Raw genomic sequence first — 24,614 nt, forward strand, 5'->3', positions numbered from 1 at the left:
ATAGACATGATGCCCAATAGAGCTCTTGAACTTATTCCTCCTATTCAACTGAATTTTTTGACCAACAAAGCTACCCATGTTACATTCTTTTAATAAAAAGACACTATATAATTTTAACAGTATCAAGACTTTTAGTGAAAACATGCCCTGAATGTGTGAGACTGTGTTTTTGACATATTTCTTTTAACACCTAATGAGTTGTGAACATTTGAGATATATTATTTGATGAACAGCTTTGAGCTATTCCAGTAGAATTGAGAAAGGTTTCAGTACATTTCAATAATATTCAAAAACCATAGAGAAAAGACTAGAAGTGGATATATTTTAAAAGTTATGGTGGTTATCCTTCAGTATTAAGAATTATTTTAAACTTTGAAAAGAAGCCAAAGGGTGATTTTATGTGTTTCAAAGTAATGATAGAACATTTTCTCAGAAACTCCCCTCATCCTTGAAAGGGCTTCTATATTCCCAGAAAAAAAAAAGGTAACTATGTTTGACTTACTGTTTACTATTAATATGAGTACAGACATTTTATAACTCTACAAAAGTTAAATGTTAATTTCTACAAAATTTGATACATTGCAAATGGCCTTATACTTAGTAGAGAATATTACTTGAAAGGCTATATGATATTTTTAAACCTTATTCCTGAATATTTTTATAATCACTGATTATAATTTTTTTTGTTTCTTGTATCATCTTTTGAACCAGTTTTTCTTCCTACTGCCATTCTTATTACTGTGTTAAATTCACCATGTATTCACTATAATTTAAATGAAAAATTGTTTCTTAAAAGATTTCACTTTGACAATATGTGGAGAGATTAAGGGTTTCCTTCACTGTACTTTTCTCTATTTCCCCCAAATTTCCCAGTTAACCTATAATACACTTACAGCCTGAAAAATTAAACATTAAATTGAAAAAAAAATACATGGTGCATAGAAAATATTTGGCTTCATGTTATCTTATTCATATAAGATCTTTGACATCATACAGAAGATAAGTAATTGCAGATGAAACAGCTTTGCAATCAACAGTGTTTTCTTTTTCTTTTCCATCAGTAGCAAATAGATGTAAAATAAGGGACTAAATAAACTTTAGAAATATAAAACGTATATATGTATTGACATGTGTTTATTATGAATGTTATGAGACAGGCAAGTCAGGACAGTGAGAATGAGTTTTATTATGCTTGTTTTCTAGTACTATAAATGAAAGAATAGCAAATATGGATTAAAATTCAATAACATCCACAGCCAAGATACGTAATATAATTTGGACATTGATTCCCTTTGAGAACTTTTCGCTGTAGGCACCATCAAGACAGATATCTATAATTAGTAGTTCATCCAGGGGTTGAACCACAAATTTAAAGTTGGGTAAACTATAGGTAACCTTTCACACTCACTTAAGCACTGACATTTGTCAATATTTCCCATGACCAATCCAACTTGTTTCGCCTGTTTTCCCCTTTGGAATGAGTCAGTTTTCTCAGAGTCCTGTGGGATACTGAGCCATTGGCAGAAGTGAGGATGTGCAGTCTGATGGCTTACAGTTGCAAATCTCTAAAAACTACTGATTTCTCACATTTTATTCCTATGCAAGTTTTAGGATGGTGTCAGGGGTGGGGGTATGGCAGCTGCATATCAGGAGACCATAAAGTTGCTGTCTCACAAAAATATTCTCCCATGCCTGTTTTACAAATCATTTTATTACTTTTGATATTGAACTTCTCCTTTATAAATTATTTTTATTTTTTCTTTTAATATAATCATATGGTAGAGTGTATTTTGAAACATTATACATACATGGAGTAAAACTTATCCTAATTAGGATCCCATTCTTGTGGTTGTACAGGATGTGGAGATTCACCAGTCATGTATTCATATATGAACATAGGAAAGTTTTGTCTGATTGATTCTACTATCTTCCTATTCCCATTTCCCTTCCTTTCCTTTCATTCCCCTTTCATTTAATTCAATGAATTTATATTCTTCCCTCCCTGCCCCTTATTGTGTGTTAGCATTTCCATATCAGAAGATTGGCTTATTTCACTTAGCATGATAGTCTCCATTTTAAGTGTAAAAAGCCTGGAGTAGAGTTAAGTCTGATTGCATTTCTGTTTCCTAAAGTAGAACATCTGCTGTGAGTTTGCAGTTTTGTCTTTATATGACAGAAGGGAAGGAAGAAGACTTGGAGAGGTGGTCCCTAGTGCTTCCTCCTCCCAACCAGATTTTTCCATCTGTTTTTATAATGAGCATTGTATATTTATTCCCCTAAAAGTTGTCTCAAGCTTTCCTTATTTTAAAAAAGTAATACTCGGGGCCCTATTAAATGTTACTGGTCTCCTTTCTACACTAAGCAGATACTCCAGAGCATTGTAACAGAATGTAAGCCACATAAATTGTACACCATAAATACACAGAATTTACTCTCAACTTAAAACATTAGGTTAACTTAAAAACATAAACTTGAATAAAAAGTAATTTCAAATTTTCTAATATCCACTTCAAAAAGCAAAAAGAAATAGTTCAATTTATTTTAATAATATATTCTATTTAATCCAGTATAACAGAATATTTTTTTTTCATTTTACAATGCAACACATGAGAAAGTTTGCTTCCTTTTTGGTTCTTCCTAAATTTTCAATCATGTATATGTGTTATAGTCCCAACCAAGCTCAATTTGGACTAGCCACATTTTAAGAACTGAGAAGCTTATGTGGCTAGTGGCTAGTGAATTGAACATTCTAGTTCTAGAGATAAATTTAATACTGTGATTCCTATGGTAGAGCAACTTTGGAAAACATTCCTGTGCTTGGAGGAGATACCAAGTCCCCACCCTTTGAAAATGTATACTTTTTCTAACAAAGGCTGGATTAGTTCTGCATTGATGTAATGCTGCTGGAACCACAAAAGAACTTTAGCTGGGTTGATCACAGGATTCTGAAAATATCACTTATGGCAAAATATATCATCCTAGTATTGCACAGATGTGCCTTAGGGACTATATCATTACCTCCATTTGGGTTGTTTTTTAAAGAATAGAACTATTTCTGTTTGAATTTTTAAAAACTCCTCCCCAGAGGGTGATAGGTCAGTCACCTCCTGGAAAGTTACTTAACTCTCCGGAGTTTTTGAATTTAAATGAAAAAGTAGAATTATTATTTCTTTGGTTTTTTGAGAAGTATATCAAGAGTATCCTGTAAGTGGAATGTGGCTTCATGCAAACAAAGCCACAGGTTGTCTAGGGTAAATTCTGCAGGAAACTTTCAACTCCCATTAGAGCTCTGCTTTCTTACCAGTCTCTTGATGGGCATTCTACCTCTTATTGCTTGGCATCTTTCTTGTTGCCTTTTATGATTATAAGTGAATAGTCAACAATGATACTGGGAAAAATTTCTGACTAATCTATTTCCTTAAGAGTTATAGGCAATGATAACTTTACACTTCCATGTTCCCACCAACCAAAAGGTTCTAGAAGGGCTAAATGATTATTGAAATGCTAGCAGTTACACCTGAGGATGGACCACTGTGCTTAAATTAAAAAAAATATTTTAATTGAGGAAATCTTTAACAGGGATATTTCTATACATATGTTCCTTTATTTCCTTTGTGAGAATATATGAGAACTAACAATGGTTTTGTTTCATTCTATTTCTTGGAATGGTACTTGGCACAGAATAGGTCCACAAATATTTGCTTAATTTATATATTGAGAAATTTGCTTGGCGAAATTCAACTTGCTAAGAGTCCATGCTGGTAACCACTCTGTATCATTGCCTTTTTTTTTTTTTTTGCAACAAGAACTGAATTTCTGATTTGGGTCAAGCTGAGAATGATATGCCAAGTAGCATTAGTTTCTTCCTTTTATTTTTAATTACAGTAAAACTGACTTTAAAAGTAAAACTCTTGAGTATTTTATGACCACAGTAAGCCCATCTTAATCACATTTGCTGCTTTATTTTCATGTGAAAATATACACAATGCCTTCAGTTCGATGTTGAAATAAACCATTTATAAATTGTTGACATGTGGAATGTCTTGAAAGAAAATAAGCATAATAGGATCATAAAATCTGTCAAATACGTTCCTCTAATAATGGTTTGAAGACACACTTTTTCAAGTATGCTAAGCTGCAAATTTCTTTTAAAAGTATTAACCAAACTTGTAATATAAAAACCTAGGAGATATACAACTAACGATAAGTATCCCAAACTAACTTATCTTTAAGAGAGCAAATCTTGTTCTTGCCCCACTCCACTGCTTAAATATATTCAGAAACTCTTTTATAGGCTTAAATACACTTATCTATATATCCTCCAATGTCCTTTACAAAGTGTTCCCAGCCTATCAGTCCATCCCAAAACACCTTACTTGTATTCTGAATCAAGGAAAGTAAGTGGAAGGCCATGCATTTTTCTGTCCCCTCAGTAACCAGCATCTTGTAGCAATAATAGATCCCCCAAATTTATATCTTAATAGATAAATATGAGAATGATAATGTAAATGAAAGTGGTCCATAAATTGTAGTCCTGTTATGCCCATTGTTATTATCATCATTAACAATGCTAACATTGTTTCTAATAAAATAATAGCCCCTTTTAATACCCTGATTTTAATACATTATGGGTCAGATTCTAATCTCAGTAATAAATATATAGTATCCCAACATTACTAATAATAGTAAATAGGGTTATACTGATCACTAAACAAATTTTTTATGAATGGAAGAACTTTCATCTTTATCATTTAATATACTTAAGGCCCCCTATGAAGACCTCAGCCTGTAGTATGTGATGAGTATTTTTCTTTTAATATTTTCCTCAGTGCTATTAGGAAGAGCTGTGATTAAATTATTTTGCTCAATATTTCTAGATTATTGTGAATAAGTCACATGGTGTTTGGATAAGAGCACCTTCATTTATTAGCCTTGGAACTTTGGAAAAACATTGAATCTTTCTGAGCTTTTGTAAGAGACATATAATACCACTTCTACAAATTTTGCTGAGATTTAAAAACAATGTGAAATAATATTCCTCATAATTTTTAAAATACAAGGTAAATGTAAGGCACTAAACCAACTTTATAAGCTACTGCAGTTAAATAAATATTATATTACATCCTCTTTCTGTGCAATTTTTGTAAATTTCATTTTATACAGCTTTCCTAAATTGTCCATTTCCTGAACTGGTTTCTTAGTTCTTTTAAAACAAAATTCTTCTTTATACTCATCACATTACTATCTTGCAACACTCACTAAAAATAATCACACACACACACACACACACACAAAAAAAATAAAACCAAATATTAAGCAATACTCTCATATGGGTAGTAAACTCTGATATTCTCTATTTTGTTTCACTATAAAGAACAAATGCTGGTTGTGATCCAAAAATGTATTTTCATGACTCACAGGTTGTAAAACAGTAGCCCATTAGATTAAAAATAAAATAAATAAAAAATAAACAAACAAAAAAAAAACACCAAGAAAAGAAATGATGGCCCCTCAGTATTATTTCTGCACTTCTTTTCCATAAAGCAATATCTGACCAAGAGCACCTCTCATTTTAGCATCACAATTTTTTCCTCCCACCATTACTTTTCAAAAATTTTCCCTATTTTCTTGGACTTAAACTTCTCTCACTTATTTCCCTTACACCCCTATATGTTTCAATTGTTTAAAAGCCCATCTACTTTATTAAACCTTGGGTTCTTTGTGAGTATATTTGCAATATCAATTCTGCTATGTAGAACATCTAGCACAAGTTCTGAGAGTATCTCTAAAATAAAAGTTAACTGAATGAACATATTGCTCTAAAGGTTTGGAGAAAGACAGGAAAATGTCAGGGCTAAATAATTTAAGTAAATTTAGTAGTGGTTCAATGGTTTTCTAACATACAGATAATCTTATAGACAAATCCAAGAGGGGTTTTCTCCTATTCCTCATGCCTTTTGGTAGTGGTTGTTGTAACTACTATGGTTTGTCTCCTCTAAAATTCACATTTAAATTTAATTGCTATGGCAATCGTATTAAGAGGTGGGTCCTTTAAGAGGTGATTAGTCCATGAGGGCTCCACCCCAAAGGGTGAGATTAGCACCATCATAAAGATGAAAATTAGGTCCCTTCTTGCTCTCTCTCATCCTCTCACCTTCCATGGTGTGATGACACAGTAACAAGGCTTTCATCAGATGCTTGCATTTTGACATTGGATTTCCTAGGCTCCAGGAATCTGAGCCAATAAATATCTGTTCATTATAAATAACCCAATCTCAGGCATTCTATTATAGTGATACAAATGGAATAGGACAGTCACATACCTTTCTTTTCTGTGTAAAATAATTTTATTTCAATATTTCTCTTTTTAATGATATCCCCAGAAGACTATGAAATATCTCATCAGGTCAGCCTCTTTTCAATGAAATTGTATTCAGTAGTCATGTATTGGTTGAATTGCCCTGACTGCTCTTCCAAGGATAGCCCTGGTTATGAAATTAAATTTGCAAATATATATGAACTATGGATTGAATGAGCTTGCTCATTACAGCATACATCTTAAACGAATGCTCATATAAGTCTCTATTAAACCATGGTGCACAGCTTTTTATTTTTAAACAATTGTATTGTTTTAAAGTTACAGTTGTTTCAGTAATCCATTGTTAGTATTTAAAAGCAGGTATTGTATAAATATGACAGCCATATATTATAAAAACAAATAGAAATTTGAGGATAAACTGTTTGAAAAAATGTGTTCCTTAAAATCAGCAGTTAAATGAGATTTTCAAATAAATCCATGTTAACCAGGATTTACAATACAATATAAGCCTGTACTATTAGTTGTAAAGCCAGGATTTGGAGAACTATGCTGGCACATTAAATTTATTCATTTTCACAGCCTGCAGACATTTTAATGTCTGAGTAGCAATAAGAACAAATTACCTAAAAACTTTTAATAGGGTATAATAAATTAAGACTGAATGGTAATGCAAAAGTGGGTACAACAGGACGAAATTATGAATCTCATATAATGATCCAACAACACTTAAAGTGTGGAAGCAACATTGGTATTCTGGGATGTACAACCACAGTTGATCCTAATTGTCTTTCTTGTCAAACAGAAATTGCACATCAATCTCAAAGTATTATAAACTGTTCATTACATGCAAATGGTTATGTTTTGCAGGTTCTCCAAGGGGGACTCAATTTTCTTTACAAAAGGAGCCAGGCTAAAAGAATTGTTTGTCTGATGACACTATGTATCCATCAGAGGTCCTCATTTATAAGCAATAGATAAAGAGATTCATCATAAAAAAAATAAAGGAGCTTATATAATTGGAGAGAAAGTGAAAGAATCAGGCTTGGAACAGGCAGGATCTCAGCTGATCACCACAGCTGATTTTGACAAGGAATCCTCATTAGAATGAATGAAGTCTAACCTTCTCACTTACCTGAAGATTAAATGTCTCAAGAAAGAATGGGATCAGCTTACATAGGACCTGTACTTAGGACCTTTGGGATGGTTCCTGATAGAACAACCACTAGAAATTCTCTTGGACACAATACTTGATTTATTGTCTCACTAAGACTTCTCAGGGACGCAAGAGGAACTTTTGATACTATCAGTCAAGAGAATAGTTACTCTATATTCTTAAAATGGTTATGACTACCACACATATTTAAAGGGCTTTAAAACATTCAGTTAACAATACTATATCATATATTTCAATACCTAAAAAAGAGGATTTTAAATGTTCTCACACAAAGACATGAGAACCATCTGAGTTTATGATATGCTAAATACCCTGATGGGATCATTACACAAGGTATGTATATATTGAAACAATGTAACCCATAAGTATGTATAATAATTTGATTCAATTAAAAATAAAATAAAACTTTAAGAATTAATCAACCCCTTTTATCAATCCTTGGAATTGAAACTTGACTCAAATCTATTTGATTTCCCATATTTTCCAGTGTGATTTGCAATTGGTTTTATGAGCACAGTCTATGTCCATTTCTATATTACATCAAATAGCAAAGAATGTTTAAAGAGAGCGTAGAAAGTGCCTGCTTTTTCATTGTAACTTTTTATTAATTATTCTATCTTCTAAAGGAGGAATTAGCAGCCTTTTCCTACAAAGAGCTACATACTAAATCTTTGGGATTTTGCGGGCCAGGTAACCTTTATGACAAATACTTAACCCTGCTTTGGTAGCAATCAAGTAGCCACAGGCAGTATGTAAATTAATAGGCACAATTGGGTTCCACTAAAACTTTATTTACAAAAACTTGTGGCTGGAAAGATTTGGCTCCAGAGCTTGCCTTTTTAAAAATTTAATATTCATAGGATCAATACTAAGCAGATAATATCATAATAGTATTAAGAACTATATATTGCATTAAAATTAATTTCACTGCAAATACTTTGAAGGATATCATGGGTGGAATATTCATAAAAGTAACTAGCTCAATATGCCCATGCAGTTCTAGATTCTATGGGAGCATATAAATTACTTATTACAATTTCTCTGAAAAAAATCTTCAAAATGAGTTTAGGTAAAATGAATGGCTGAACCTAGGACATAGAGAATTACAACTTTAAGGACTTTTAATTCATAAACTAAAGTAATTTATTGGCCAACAAAAAGTAATAATAAACTCATAAAATCTCAAGAGAAAAATGCTACCATATAAATGTGTTAATATCAGATGTCTCCACTATTTTTGAGTTACCATATCTCTGAATTTTTCTTCTTTATTAATTTTGATCAGAAGACCTTGATATAAATCCATTGCCAATAAATTTTGGTCAGTTATAGCTTTACAAAAGAACAAGAGTTTTAAATTTTGTTTATTATGATGTTTGCAAACCATCCCAGTTTCTGGTTTGTACATATAATTTGGTTATATAGTAGAAAGATTTTCTATTGTTATTACTAGATGCTTGCAATTCAACTTGATGAATACCTCATCCTGAACACACTGAACTGTGAGTAGGCATCTTATACTATAATTTGTCAATTTTATTATCATTCAAAATTTACAACTTATGTTAGAATATTTTCTCACTCTCGTTGTATGACATGTTCATAGTTAGATCTTTCTTTTTGCTGCCTTTCACAATGTTCTTTTCTGGTTCCCAAAGTTTTTTTTTTTTTTTCCCAAGTGAGACTGGGAATTCTAGAGATGTTATGGAGCAATATCAAGAAGAGCTATGAGACACAAATAATGACTGTTTTTTTAAAAAGCCACTATTTTCCCTGGCTATAAGTAGAACTTTCTGGAGTACTACAGACTACACTGGGTTTCTATCTTAGCCTTCATATGCTGAACAAAACAGGCTTCATTAAGGCTTCCTTTTTTTAAGAGGCTCTCTTCATTAAGGGAAAAACAGCGAACATTGTTTCCCTTGCACACAGTAGGCTCACACTGAATGTTTGTTGAATGGATTCTGGTTTTTAAAATGGGTAAGAGAATGGAGCCATCCTATTTTAAAAGTGCAATACTTTTATGTATTCCATATATAGTAGAGATAAGAGCAGCTCAATGTAAGTTTGTTTTTTTTTTTTTTTGGATAGGAGATGGGGTAAGAATGGCAAAAAAATCAAGTGTGAGAATAATTTGCCTAAGGGAATAACACAATGAAATTATACTTCTTTGATCCATTTATTTAATCTAATGAATATTATATGTTCAATAATAGGAAAAAATTGTTCTATGTACTGAGAGATATATTGGTAAGCAAGAAAGATAAATTTTCCATTCTAGTGGAAAATATACATAATAAACATGAAAATATGTATCACAATTTCAAGCAGTTACATATTTATGAAGACAATAATTTGAGAAAAAGAAATACCCTTTGATGTGTGTTTGTGCATGAGTGTTTGTGAACTCTTTGAAACAGAGAGAGTTACCACCAAAGGCATGTATGAGAATATGACATAAAGATAAGTGTATAAAAATGAACAGGAGACTGGGACATGGGAGATAGACTGGGGGTAATTTAGAACCCTCAGGAAAAATGAAAAGTAAGTTTAAAGTTAGGAACAAGTTTTAGAAGGAATAGTAAGAAAGTATGTAAGAAGAAACAATAAAAAGATCAATGTGGCTAGAATATCTTTCTTTCAAAGTATTGTTATTAATAAAAGTTACTTATACTAACAACAATTTTATATTTCATTAAATATCAATTTGTACTTCTCATTGCTTCTATATTGACATGATGTTTTGTTTTAAATTTGAGATGTGCAATTAGCATGCTCCGCTTTTTTTTTTCTTATTCTCTTGATATTTTCATACTGTAAAAATGGAGATCCCTTAGGGATGGCTTATTTTTCAAGCATTTTAAGCAGTTCTTTACTGCTGTGGTTATTACAGTAAGTTATAGTTCTTGTTCTTGCATCTTTCCAATAATGTACAACAATCTGTCATCTTCTTAAACATGTCATGTTGGACAACAGAACTCTAAGAACAAGCCACTGAAATTTTCCAATTAATTTAATATACTTATTTATGAAAGATGCATTTGACGGGTTATGATTTAGAGCCCCTCTCTGAATTTCTGCACTTTGCCAAACTCCCAATAAATCTGTTATTTACTACTTCTGAAAAGATGCACAGAAGCCAAGAAATTGTAGAAGAGTTTCTAAGCAGCAATAAAGGTCTAACAATATTTACGTAAGAATGAAATGCCCAACTGTTTAACTGTATTAAGAGACTAAATTATCTTGCCACAACCAGATTATAACATTGCAAAGATCACTTTTAAATGTATTCCCATCCTTATACATTGCTGTAACCCTAAAGCAAGTGACTGGAAAGTGACTGGAGACAAATTCTCTTAGCAGTAAATTTTCTTGCTGATTCCCTTATGTTAGTGTATGTCCTCTAGTTATGGAAACCAGGATAGGTTTGTGACCACAAAATGAAATCTTATGAAATTTTATTACTGCTGGGGAAATATAAAGGGCAAGCAATAGTATGAATTATTCTTAACATTGGGGTCCCAATGAAGGGCAACAGATGGCAGAAATATTTACTCAAGTGATTTTTCCATCAAAGTTTCTATCAGCATTTAAGTCTCAGCAGTGCGGCTGTTAAGAAGCTGTCAAACTCACAAGCCAGCTGGTGAAATCAGCACTGTAAAACACTGACTGTATGGAAAACATACTGGTATCCAATTTAGTCTTTTACACCATATGCCTTTTTGTAGACAGCATTTGATTCAATCCCTATTAATATAATGTCAGTTATCTCCTATATAGTCATTTGAGGGAGTAGATTACCAATTAAATAATATTAAGATGCATCCTAATAAAAACAGCAAAACTCACTTTCCTTAACAGATACTGTCAGTGACCTATGCCCATCCATTCAGCACTCTTCATTTCTGTACAAGCCAATGGCTTTTCAATAGCAGCACCTGCTACCTGAAGATTTTCTGGGATGCAAGTTCAGAAAGCAGAATAAGAAGAATGAAAAGCTATGGGCACTTCCATTAGGAAGAACAGAGACTTTTCATGCACCACTTGTCTCAAGCTTTTGGACAGGATTCATCTCAATTCCATTGTGCTCTGTGAATCTAAGCTCATCAGAATTGAGTCCTTTACAAAGTGCTTTCTTCAATCACTAATAGCCAAGGTAAGGCAGAACTGAAGAGCAGCTAAACTTGTCTATGACACTTTTGTGTTCTTCTTTGACTGTTCTCCCCAACTCCAGGGAACCAGTGCCCCCTTTTTCTATCCCATTCATTGTTCTTCATCTGAGAGATCACAGTAAGGTTCTCCTTCTATAATTACATGGATTTGAACATAATTTTCCATTCTCCATGCCCATCTCTAATTTGAGGGAAGAAACAGTTCATTTTGCCACACTAGAACATGATTGTAAGTTTTTGATATTTAATGGTAAAACAAGATGAGTATTAAAATACATCATATTTAGCCCATATCGATATTTGGATCCTCCCATCACAATGAGTTCAGATTTATTATTCCACAAAGTGAACAGTTTTTGATTGTGCTAATTTACAGCAACACATATAGATATATTGCAAATATACCATATAATCTAAACTATGGAGCAGTGAAACACAGTAACATTGCAGGATACACCAGAAAACTATTTAACACTAGCATGACTATATTTTGCCTGAAAAAACAGCAGTTAATTCATATCAAAATAATACTTCATTGTTTCATTCCCTATGTTTGCTTAACATTTATTAATTTAAGGCTTAAAAATTCCATCTAAACAATCTCATTACAATTTACATCCTAAGGTTGATTTCAAATGGAATTCCTTAAGATTCAAGGCCTCATGCTTGTTCATAGAAAAATTCTTTAGAAAGTGCTGTTAATTTTTAAACGGTTCATGAAGCAGCATTATGCCACAAAGCAAATAGGCTATATTTCCATTCATATGAAGAATATTGAGCTCTTTTAAGAACTTAATCTAATGGTGATTTTTATTGTTTCCATTAGCAACTTTAAGAATTTTCAATCCCATTCAATAACAGCTCATGTTTTAAAACTTATTTCTTTCTAGTCTACAAAAAACATGCTAGACCTAAATGCTTGGGCATTTTATGATTTCTGCTTCCCTGTTTTCACTCAAGGTATTTGATGGCATAACAATTCACTTTGTCACTATATGAGTTAACATTATTTTCATAACTTTCCTTCATGGAATTCAGCTTTCTTTCTGAAAGCCCTCATTAACATTTCTTCTTGTTAGTTAGAAAATGAGTAGGCAGAAATGTCAGCTATCTGAGGCAGATATGTCTGGCTGAATTGGTATTTTCCTCAATTCCTAGTCCAAAAGCTATATTTTGAGAAGACATCATAGTATATGAAAATAAAGATTAATGAAGTTTCCAGGTAAGTCCCTCTATATTTCAGATGTTTGAGAAAAATAATTCAGTAAAAAAGTTAGTTTTGTAAACATGGGCTGATTACTTATGAACAGTGATTAAATATAATAAGATTCTACATTTTTTTAAAAATTTCTAGAGTTAGAGGTGGACACAACATCTTTATTTTACTTTATGTGATGCTGAGGATTGAACCCAGTGCCTCACGCATGCTAGGCAAGCACTCTATCTCTGAGCCCCAGTCCCAGCCCAAGGTTCTACATTTAATGAGTAATAATTTTGTGAAAAACGCCATTCTTCAGTGACTTATTCACATATCATTGTTATTTCCATTTTAAAGAGAAAACAGAAACATAGGGGAGAATTAGCACATTTTCACAAGATTCTGCAGCTATTAAGCTAAAAGAGCTAAGATTTGAACCCAAACTTTCTGAATCTAATATCCAATCTCTTTACACTCTTCAGATTTGCAATACAGCTTAATGTGGCATAGCATGATTATTGCGGGAGATAAAACTTAACATATTCACTGAATTACTACTTGTTGAATAAACACATTAAAATATGAAGAAATAACTGAGTATTTTTTCATTAATCAATTTTAATGGCATATCACATGATTGATATTACCTCAGTTACAAAAAATGTGGTGTTTTTAAGAGATTCCCTACAGTAATATGACATATTGCTTTGGAATAGCTTGAGAAAATATTAATTTATATATGTAATTTTATCATTCACTTGTGACAGAGAAGAAATAATTGAGTTACATGGAAGCAGACCACCTTTCTGGTTTTGACAGTCACTTTATTTTGAATGACAATACCAAGTATCAGTTAAGGCACTGATTTCTCTTTATTTTCTTGGTACTGGGGAATGAACCCAAGGATGCTTCACCAGTGAGCTACAACTCTTTTTTATTCATTTTTATTTTGAGACAGGGTCTTGCTAAGTTGTTGAGGGTGTAAGTTACTGAGGCTAACCTCTAACTTTTGATCATTCTGGGTTTTGATTGTTTTATTTTTTTTAGGTGTAGATAGACATTATACCTTTATTTAATTTATTTTTTAATATGGTGCTGAAGATCAAACCTAGCACCTATATGTGCTAGGCAAGAGCTCTACCACTGAGCCATACCCCCAGCCCCCTGGGTTTTGGTTTTCAAAAATACTGATTTCTCTATTTAAAATTGAAAATAATAAATCGAATGCAGTTCAGTAGAAATACATGTGGACAAGCTTAAAACATATACATATATTTTATTTCATTTCATATCTAGAAATTTTTTCTTTCCTGAAAATTATATATATATATATATAAGTTTTCAAAGTCCAATATACCTCTGTATACGATTGCTTAGGATATGGACTACTTGGTTACTTTTCCTCAAAATAACCATTACTACTTGATGCCAACAAATATGTAAGATGCTAACAGACAGATTTGTTGCACCATATACATCATATATAATCTGTTTTGAAAATAATGTCATAGCAAATATGTAAACTCTCTCTTCTATTCATTATTTATCAATAATGATGTTAGCCAAGACAACTGAAAATTCCAAACCTTCCATTTACCTTATCAATAGATGTATCTTACAGTGTCTCTCTGGACCTTTTATTGGAAATTTACTCAGAATTGAAACACAACCTCAGTCGTGTGTGTGTGTGTGTGTGTGTGTGTGCACATGTGCATGATTTTTTTACTTACTTACTTTACTTACTTACTTTATTGGAGGATTTGTCATATTATCCATGGCCCTGTAGCTAGAAGAAATTTCCCCTAAGTATCTAGAATTCTCTTTATTACTTCATCTAGGTTGACAAAGAAATAGGCTAAATAAAATAGAGTCATAAAAATTTATCCAATTAAGTAATGTTTTGATAAATGTTTATAAATTGCAACTAAACTATACTGTCAAGTAATGAGGACTTTTCAATATTCTCCAAAATGCAAAATTACTATAAAGTTTCAAGATTGTATAGTAGTACTGTATTAGAAGATAAAATGACATCAAAATAAAATGGTTTGGATTCATGCTTCTTGCCAATTTGAAGTTAAAAGAGACCAGATTTAACTTCCTGTTTGAAAAACACACAAAAATGTATGAAACAGTGGTTTTGAAGACACTGAAGGACATTGATCTAAGAGAGATTGGAAGCAAATGAAGTGAGCCTTACAATTGCCCCAGCATCTGCCTAGAGAGATTCCCAGATTAACACAAAGGAGGAGAGAATGCTTACAAAGCCTCCTGTTCTCCGAGTCCAGGAAATAAACCTTAGAGTTCAAGGGAAGTCAAGGGTGTATAGAAAGGAGATAGACACATAGAGGGAGAACTCGGGATGCTGCAGAGGGCTCCCTTCCTGTCTTCAGATGAGTTATAATCAGCTAATATATGTGAGAAAACTACCCAAAGTTAGAGAAAGAACTATATAAAAAGACTAAAGGAAACAATCACCAAAAATCACATTTGGTTGGTAATAGTATCTGTTGCTACCAGTCACAGTGGAAAACCTCATTATTCATAGGGCATCAGAACACTCAGAAGGGCTTTGCCTCAGTGGTGGGACAACATTAGATATATTTAGTCACAATTAACAAAGTATAAAATAAATATCTAAAAAATATCAAGTTGTTTTCAACTAAATTAACTATCCTAGAATAAAGGTTAAATTTTTTTTATTTGAATGCCAAAATAACAAGCACTCAAAAGGTTAAAATGCACTGTCTTGCATATAATCAAAAATTACCAGTTATCCAAAGAAGCACTAAAACATACTCATAATGAGGAGAAAATAGATCAACTAAATTAACCCAAAGTAGACACAGATAATAAAATTATTAGACAATAACATTATAATCATTAACATCTATATTCCATATTCTCAAGAAGGTAGAGGAAAGACTAAGCATGTTGAATAGACACCTGGAAGATAGATACAAACATACCTAAATCACAATTCTAAGACATGAAAAATATAATATCTGATGTTTAAAATACCCAATAGGTGGAACTGATCATAGATTGGACATAAATATAAGAGGCATAAAATTCTATAATATTGGAAATGTAATTTTACAATATTTTTAAAAATTCATTTTCCATGTTTCCATAGCTTGCCATACATAGATGTTTGAATGTTTAAATACTTGATATCAGAAGGCATGTTTGCTATGCAAAACTATTTGAGAATGGAGAATGGTAAAGTTTAATATCATATTGCTTTTATGAATCCAGCATATTTAAATGCCTAAACTATTCAATGAAATACCATTTTCTTTGTCTTCATCTATCTTAATCAGTATTTTCTGGCATTAAAAATTGGCTACAATTCAAGTCTGGATGATTGACAATTGCAACATGAACAACTTGAGCTAAAAATGCTACAGAAATACTTAAGCCTTGGTATACTAAACACAATATTTCTTACACCTAAACTATATAATTTATCAAGTAAATTATATCCCCCACTATATAATTTATTCTTATCTGTATATTCAAAACACACAACAAACTGAAATTAAACTATACACTAGTTATAATCCATATGTTGCATTTCCATTAACATAAACCATAAAAAAGTCAATAAGTACCACCAATTAACTCTGCATTGTTTTGGCCTCTGGTCTATCTCAGAAGGCATTTTGTCAATAGAATATATAGAAATATTGCTGCATCACCACAAATTGTCTTTAGGGAAACAGAACTATAATTTTATCATGATGGATATTTCTAGCAACCACATTATTGCTAAGTATACCACAAGTTCTCATCCTGGACAGGTTCCAACATAAGGCAAAAACACACACTGTCCTAAAGCCATAGTATGTATACTCGGCTGTAAGACGATTCCCTGCAACATAGACTCAATTACACTTTGAAGTTCATCAGATAAACCAGCTGTCTAAGATGACTCCCTCATCCATTCACAAAAAGTTCACAACAGTCTCTCAACATGATTATTGTGGTGATTTTTTTTATAGTATTTACAGCGATAACAAAAGTCAGGAATTATAAATTTTGGTCATTATTCACAACCTGAACATAAAGACTTATGACATTATGGTGAAGATAGACAATTCAAAAAAGAAATACCCCAAACTTACCTTAAGATACCATTTGTATTTAGCATGTTCCCAATTCTCAGGAATTTGTGTCTTTTTGAAAAACTGTTCAGCTTCTGTTAGCCATTGGTTAAATATCTTCATGTCATAATGAAAACGCCGCCATTTTTCAACAGATTTGTCAAATTGCCTAGAAGTAGAAAATATGGTTCAAAAAATGGATTATGTAAAACAAATTATGTTGACATAGCATATAATTTTTTATTGACAAAAATAATATTTTTATAGTTTCTTCCATTTGTAGATTTCAGTTTCAATTAATAGATAATAATTGACATTGAGTAGGAAGGGTCATTTAAAATTAAAGACTATATTCTCGGTAAAATTGTATATATTTATCAATTGAATAAAAGAAAAAGACAACTATTTTGGAGTAATAGCATTTAACTTCTCTTTCTCTCTCTCTCTCTCTCTCTATATATATATATATATATATAATACCAAGAATATTAAATTATTTAAACATTACAATAAATTATTTGCAAGCTATATATTTAATTTCAAAATATTTTTGGATCCAAATATCTCATAAAATTTATCAGTTTCAATATTACTCTTGACTCAAAATTGTCTATTCATTAACATCATAAAGAATCCAAAATGACAGATGTAATTTGTACTGTAGGCTCAGATGTCAACAAGCAATTAACCAACTAATATACACTAATCTCAACCAGGTGATAAGTGTTATTCGTTTCATGTTTATTGTTTTGTTATTTCCTCTAATATGTTAAATTGGATAGCTTCAAGAAAAATGAAATACTTGGGAATCAACAAAAGAGGTGAAAGATCTATACAATTAAAACTACAGAACCCTAAAGAAAGAAATTGAAGAAGACCTTAGAAGATGGAAAGATCTACCTTGCTCTTGGATAGGCAGAATTAATATTATCAAAATGACCATAATTCCTAAAGCACTATACAGATTTAATGCAATTACAATCAAAGTCCCAATGGCATTTCTCATAGAAATTGAAAAAGCAATCCTGAAATTCATCTGGAAAAATAAGAGACCCAGAATAGATAAAGCAATCCTTAGCAGGAAGAGTGAAGCAGGTGGCATCACTATACCAGACCTTAAACTATACTACAGAGCAATATTAACAAAAACAGCATGGTATTGGCACCAAAACAGACTGGTAGACCAATGGTACAGAACAGAGGAAACAGAGACTAACCCACAAAATTACAGTTATCTTATATTATATAAAGGAGCCAAAAACATACACTGGAGAAAGGATAGCATCTTCAACAAATGGTGCTGGGAAAACTGGAAATCCATATGCAACAAAATGAAATTAAACCCCTATCTCTCACCATGCACAAAACTCAACTCAAAGTGAATCAAGGACCTAGGAATTAAGCCAAAGACCCTGTGTCTAATAGAAGAAAAAGCAGGCCCTAATCATCATGTTGGTTTAGGCCCCAACTTCCTTAATAAGACTCCTATAGCACAAAAATTAAAACCAAGAATCAATGAATGGGATGGATTCAAACTAAAAATACTTCTTCTCAGCAAAAGAAACAATCTGAGAGGTAATAGAAAGCCTACGTCTTGGGAGAAAATTTTTACCTCTCACATATCAGATAGAGCACCAATCTCTAAGGTGTATAAAGAACTCAACAAGCTAAGCACAAAAAACAAAAAACAAAAACAAAAACAAAAACAAAAAAACAAATAACCCAATCAATAAATGGGCCAAGGCCTGGAACAGACACTTCTCAGAAGAGGATATATAATCAATCAACAAATATATGAAAAAATGTTCATCATCTCTAGCAATTAGAGAAATGCAAATCAAAACAACTCTAAGATTTCATCTCAAACCAGTCAGAATGGCAGCAATTATGAATACAAACAACAATAAGTGTTGTCGAGGATGTGGGGAAGAAGGCACACTCATACACTGCTGGTGGGACTGCAAATTGGTGCAGCCAATATGGAAAGCAGTATGAAGATTTCTTGGAAAATTCGAAATGGAACCACCATTTGATCCAGTTATCCTTCTCCTCAGTCTATCCTCAAAGGACTTAAAAACAGCATACTATAGGGACACAGCCACATCAATGTTTATAGCAGCACAATTCATAATAAGTAAACTGTGGAATCAAACTAGATGTCCAATAGATGAATAGATAAAAAATGTGACTTGTATACACAATGGAATATTACTCAGCAACAAAAGAGAATAAAATCATGGCATTTGAAGATAAATGGATGGTGTTGGAGAAGATAACGCTAAGTGAAGTTAGCCAATCCCCCCAAAACAAATGCTGAATGTTTTCTCTGATATAAGAAGACTGATTCATAGTGGGGTAGGGAGGGGGAGCATGGGAGGAATAGATGAATTCTAGATAGGGCAGAGTCATGGGAGTGGAAGGGAGGGACAGGGGTTAGTAATGATGGTAGACTGTGATGGACATTATTATCCAAAGTATATGTATGAAGACACAAATTGGTGTGAATATACTTTATATACAGCCAGAGATATGAAAAATTGTGTTGTATGTGTGTAATATGAATTGTAATGCATTCTGCTGTCACTAATTTAAAAGAATCAATAAAAATATGTTAAATTAGAATGCTGAAGGAGCTTAGTACAAAGCAATGTATTGATATTTCATATGAAAAGCATATGAAGAAGAAGATATTTGGTCATTTTCTGTTCATAGAATGAACTAAGGCTGAAATCACACAAACCAGGGCTTCACATTTATCTTAAGACAGTTGCATATAATAATCACCTGGGCATTGAAAAATAGCAACAATAACAAAACACTGTTCCTGGGGCTCTACTTTAGACCAATTTAAGCAATATTTTTGAAGGTGGGACTCTGACATTGGTGATATTAAAAGCACCCAGGTAATTATAATATAAATTCAACGTGAAAATTATGGCTATAAAGTAACACTTGTAGTCTCATGGGGCACATGATCCACCAGGTCTTCTGGGGCCTATCCTAAAATAACCTGCTAGCGCTAAACCAAAACCCATCCTTACAATTCATGTGTGTAGTGCTGTGCCTCAGTACAGTTATTTACCAAATTTCCTTGCGTTTTAGTCTTAAGGTACATTGGATTATACTTTTCAATGCCATGACATCTTTTCAGACATTTACTCTCATTTAGGAATTTCAAATATCTTTAGAACTTAAATACAGCTATATCAACCTATTGGTTTCTTCAGAAGGGCATGGTGAACCAGGCATTACACTCTGTTCTTACAATCTACTATGCATACACCATTTCATTCACACTTAAAATACCCCTACAACATAATAATTATTGTTCCTACGTTCCAATGGAGAAAACTGAGAGGTGGAGTAACTTGCCACAAGATTAGGAAAAAAAAAAAAAACAAAACAAGTATTAAATAGTAGAGTAGGAGACCAGGTATCTCTGGTCTACATGCCACCTTTATACTACCTTACATATTCTCTAGGAAGAATTTCCTTTTTCTGGAATATAATTCCACCTTAGCAGTTAAACAATTATGAATTATACTGGTAGGTTTTTTTCCTTTATTTTTTAATTACCTAAGGTTTAATTATATCTACATAAAATATAAGATATCTACATGTACATCACATTCTGACAGGTATTGCATTTAATAAATCCATTGGTAGCCAAAGAGATATTCTGTAATTACAGCTGGTTTAAAAATAAGAATCTGCTTTTGATAATTAATTATTTTCTATTGTTAATTAAATAAGATATATCCTCCAGCAATAAAATGACACTGTGAATGTTTTTCATGTTTATACATAATTTACCATTATTATATTTTCAGTGGTATTTAATATACAATACATGACCTAAGAATACATCCTAAGAGTTTATTTCCTTTAAAAAAGAACTGCATAATGCATGTATTACAGGCACTTATATCTTTGGAGTGAAATATTCCTGTTGAATAAGAATCTAAAAAGCTGTAAAGTATAGTCACCATTGTTCCATCTTGGTGATACTAGAGTTGATTTCAGTTGTCATTATATATTTTTTATTATTGTCTAGTTTTTATATAATATGTTCTTATAATTTGAGAATCAGAAAAATAAAATAATTTTAAAAGAATTTAGATGCTAATGACTGCTACTTCCAACTCTCCTCCTGTTACTACAGTATGAGAAATAGATAGCAGTTAACCTGAGTTCAGAGGAGTTACTAGTTGTTCACAATTTCCAAGTCCACTTTTCTAGCAGTCATTGATTCCCTTCTTGCTTTTCCTTTATACCCATCCAACCACCTGTCAGCTACTTGCATTGCCAACACCTTCAGCTACTAGAATTTAACTGTTTTTCCAACAAATGTGCTATTAACACTCAATCTTCATTCCAGACTGCTGCATACCCCAAAGATTTCTAGCCTCAGACTTATTGCACAGATACATCCCTCTACCACTTATCACACTGGCAATTACTATCTTCCGTCAGATTGCACAACCCTCCTTCTAACCTACTCCCTAATCCTCTTCACAGCTTATGTTTCTTTTGTATTCATCCAAGAAAAGAAAAACCTTTAGGTTTCATACAGTTGATTAAGACAGAATTAGGCGCTGGGGTTGTAGCTCAGTTAGTGGAGCACTTGCTTAGCACATGTGAGGTATAAGCTTCGATCCTCAGCACCATATAAAAATAAAATAAAATAAAATAAAGGCATTGTGTCCATCTACTAGAAAAAAATATTTTTTTAAAAAACACAGAATTAGAATTAGGAAGAAAAGGGGAAACAGGCTAAGGGCCCTGGCACTCCATTCACACACCTGTTCCGGGTCCAAAATGTGAAGCAGGATGGGTTTTCCAGCCACAAAGGACTGTCTGCAATCCTCTCAATTCCTGCTTTGCCTCAGGATTTGGTAACATCAGTTACATATTCCTGAAATGCCCCCCTTCCTGTTGCTCTCTTCTCCCCACCTCCAGCAACCCAAAACTTTGCATCCTGAAAGACTTCATATAAATAACTTAGAACGTCACTTGATAAATATATAAAGTGTTTACTATAACATGCAGCTGCTAAAACTTTGAAAACTGTGAAGTTGATTTAATTTTATTATTAAAATTACTGTTAAAATGAGTAACTATTCAAACAAAATATTAAGAATAAAAGCATGTGCTTTACACATGCTGACATTTAATGTGAGTAATAATACTCTATTTGAATCATCACATAAAATTTTAAAATATACTCTTCAGCATTTAATATGTGTTGTTAATAGTAGAGTTTAAATCTACATTTTTTATCATGACTACTTATAAACATAAACTCTTCTCCACCAAGGAGGATTCTGAATGAATGTGTATAAAATTTTGTTGGTTTTACAATGTTACATTTATAAATTAAATCTCTAATCTGTCACTGTTCCCTAAATTCCCCTCATTCCATTGATTGAACTGTCTATAACTGAGGAAAAAGGCTCATGAATAGCTAGAAACAGAGACAGTAAAAACAGCATTCTGAAAAATAAATGTTTTACCTTCTATATTATTTCTAGGGGAAAAAGTTTGATTTTTTTTCCTGGCAGTAAGAGTAAATGTAGACCAAACTAAATAAAGGACAAAAAATGACAGTATAAACATATGGATAATAAATCAAGTGATTTTAAAATTTTGCAAATATTAAAATTCTCATTCACGATGCAAGCGGTATTTAAAATTACACTGCTGCTTCATTTATGTGCAGCATAACTTATTTCCTGCTGCTCTAAATCAAGTTAGTCAGATTATTCTCAAGCATAAATTACATTTAGGGAGTAATTTAGGTACTATGGGACATACTTTAACACTTTCAGGCCATTAATGTGGTGTTCAATTCCAAGAAATAAATTTAAATAAATAACACCCTAGTAGCCTTCTGACATATCCATTGTGGCTTTACACTTAGGTCTGCAAATTCAGCATTGGGTTGCTGACTAATTCTTCCTACATATTTCATCTTTGATTAGGTGAGTGGGAAGAACTTTGGCTAAAGTCTCATGGTCTGTAGTACAGGTACTGATAAATAAAAATTAAATTAGTTTTCTGTCCATAATCATAGTACCTTGCTGTTTCCTCCCCAATATGGTTTGGATGTGGTTTGTTCCCTAATGGTTCATGTGTTTGAAGTGATGTTGAGGTGGGAGTCCTTTAAGAAAGGGGCCTAGCAGGAGTTCACTGAGGGCCCTACTCTTAGCAGGGACTAAGGTAGTTCTATTAAGAGGATTGTTATAAAGGCCTGAGTCTGGCTCCACCCAGGTCTCTCTGATTCCCTGTCTGGTGATAAAACTGCTTGTTCCTGCACATATTGCTTTCATGATGTGACACAGCTGTAAGGTCTTCCCCAGAGCCAAGGTGGTCCTGGTACTATGCTCTTGCATTTTTAGAACTATGAATTAAATAACTCCTTGTATAAAGTTGACCCGGCTCAGTATGTTGTTGTAGTGACAAAGAGCTGACTAATATACCCCACACCATTTTCCAAGGAATAAAATATTTAATAAATACTAAGTATACTAGTAGTTACAAAGTTTTTTCAACAGGTCCTGGTTCCAATGCTCCTCATTCTTCACACAGACTCCTTTTATTTATCATCTCTAAGTCACTACTCCAGCTTTCTAGGCTAAATTAGAAAGTCCATACATAATTTACATATTGGGCCTGGATGCATGCATGTAGAATTAGATTCCACTTCAGCTGTGCCTCACAGCCACCACTGGACACAGTTGTGTGACTGAACCCATCCTGGTGCTTTTTCAAACAGGTAGATCAACAACCCAGGTTGTTGGTGTCAGAAGACACCACCATTTATCACGTGGCCTTGGGCAGGTGAATGATCTCTCTAAAAAGTGGTTCTAAAAATAACACCTATCTCCTAAGGTTAATTATGAGGGTGAAATGAAGAAATATATACAAATTTTTTAACACAGCATCTGGCAGTATTCACCAGCACTTGGTACTATCATAGTTAAATTTCAACCATTCTGTTTGGTATATGGAGATATTTAATTTTAATTTTAATTTGTATGTTCATAAATACTAATGGGACTTTGAAACTTTTGTGTATTTATTAGCTCTTTGAATTTCTTATTTGGGAAAATCAAAAAAGTCTAAGTATTACTGTGAAGCAAAAAAAAAAATAAAACATTAGTTTTTCCCTATAAAGTGAACATTATATCAACAGCATCCAGGTCAAACTTTAAAATATTAGAAGCAGTCCACAAGCCCTGTTTTGTCACTTAAGACTTTTCAGGAGTTTTTCCCCCCATTTTTCTGTTTTACTGTTGGTTCCTTTCTTAAAAATTTATAGGAAATATTCATAATTATAGGTACAAACACTTCATCTGTAATAAGCATATTTCAAATATCTTCTACTCATTTTTATTCTTCTAATGCTGTCCTTTGATGTACAGAATATATTAATATAGAATGTGAATCAGTATATTGTTTCTATTTATGATTAGTGATTTCTACATTTGTTTAAGCAATCTTTAATTACCCAATATTCATTAATATAGTTTCTGCTAGTTTGTTGTATGATCTTTATGTATATTGTTTGAAATAGAAATATATATATATATATTTTTCTAAGCAGAAAATTCAATTTTAATATTTTAGGTAAGATATATATATA

The 24,614-nt window shown here is 32.4% G+C and overlaps 1 protein-coding gene across 1 annotated transcript in view; it reads right to left on the reverse strand.

Moving 5' to 3' along the window:
- Nucleotides 1-24,614, reverse strand: part of Dmd (dystrophin) — a 1,737,386-nt gene that overhangs the window by 1,126,097 nt on the left and 586,675 nt on the right. The window contains exon 39 of the mRNA XM_048796385.1: nucleotides 16,991-17,138. Within this exon, the coding sequence (XP_048652342.1) occupies nucleotides 16,991-17,138 (148 nt within the window). The remainder of the gene's footprint in view (nucleotides 1-16,990; nucleotides 17,139-24,614) is intronic.

This window comes from Marmota marmota, unplaced genomic scaffold (assembly GCF_001458135.2).
Source record: "Marmota marmota marmota unplaced genomic scaffold, marMar, whole genome shotgun sequence".
Lineage (NCBI taxonomy): Eukaryota > Metazoa > Chordata > Mammalia > Rodentia > Sciuridae > Marmota > Marmota marmota.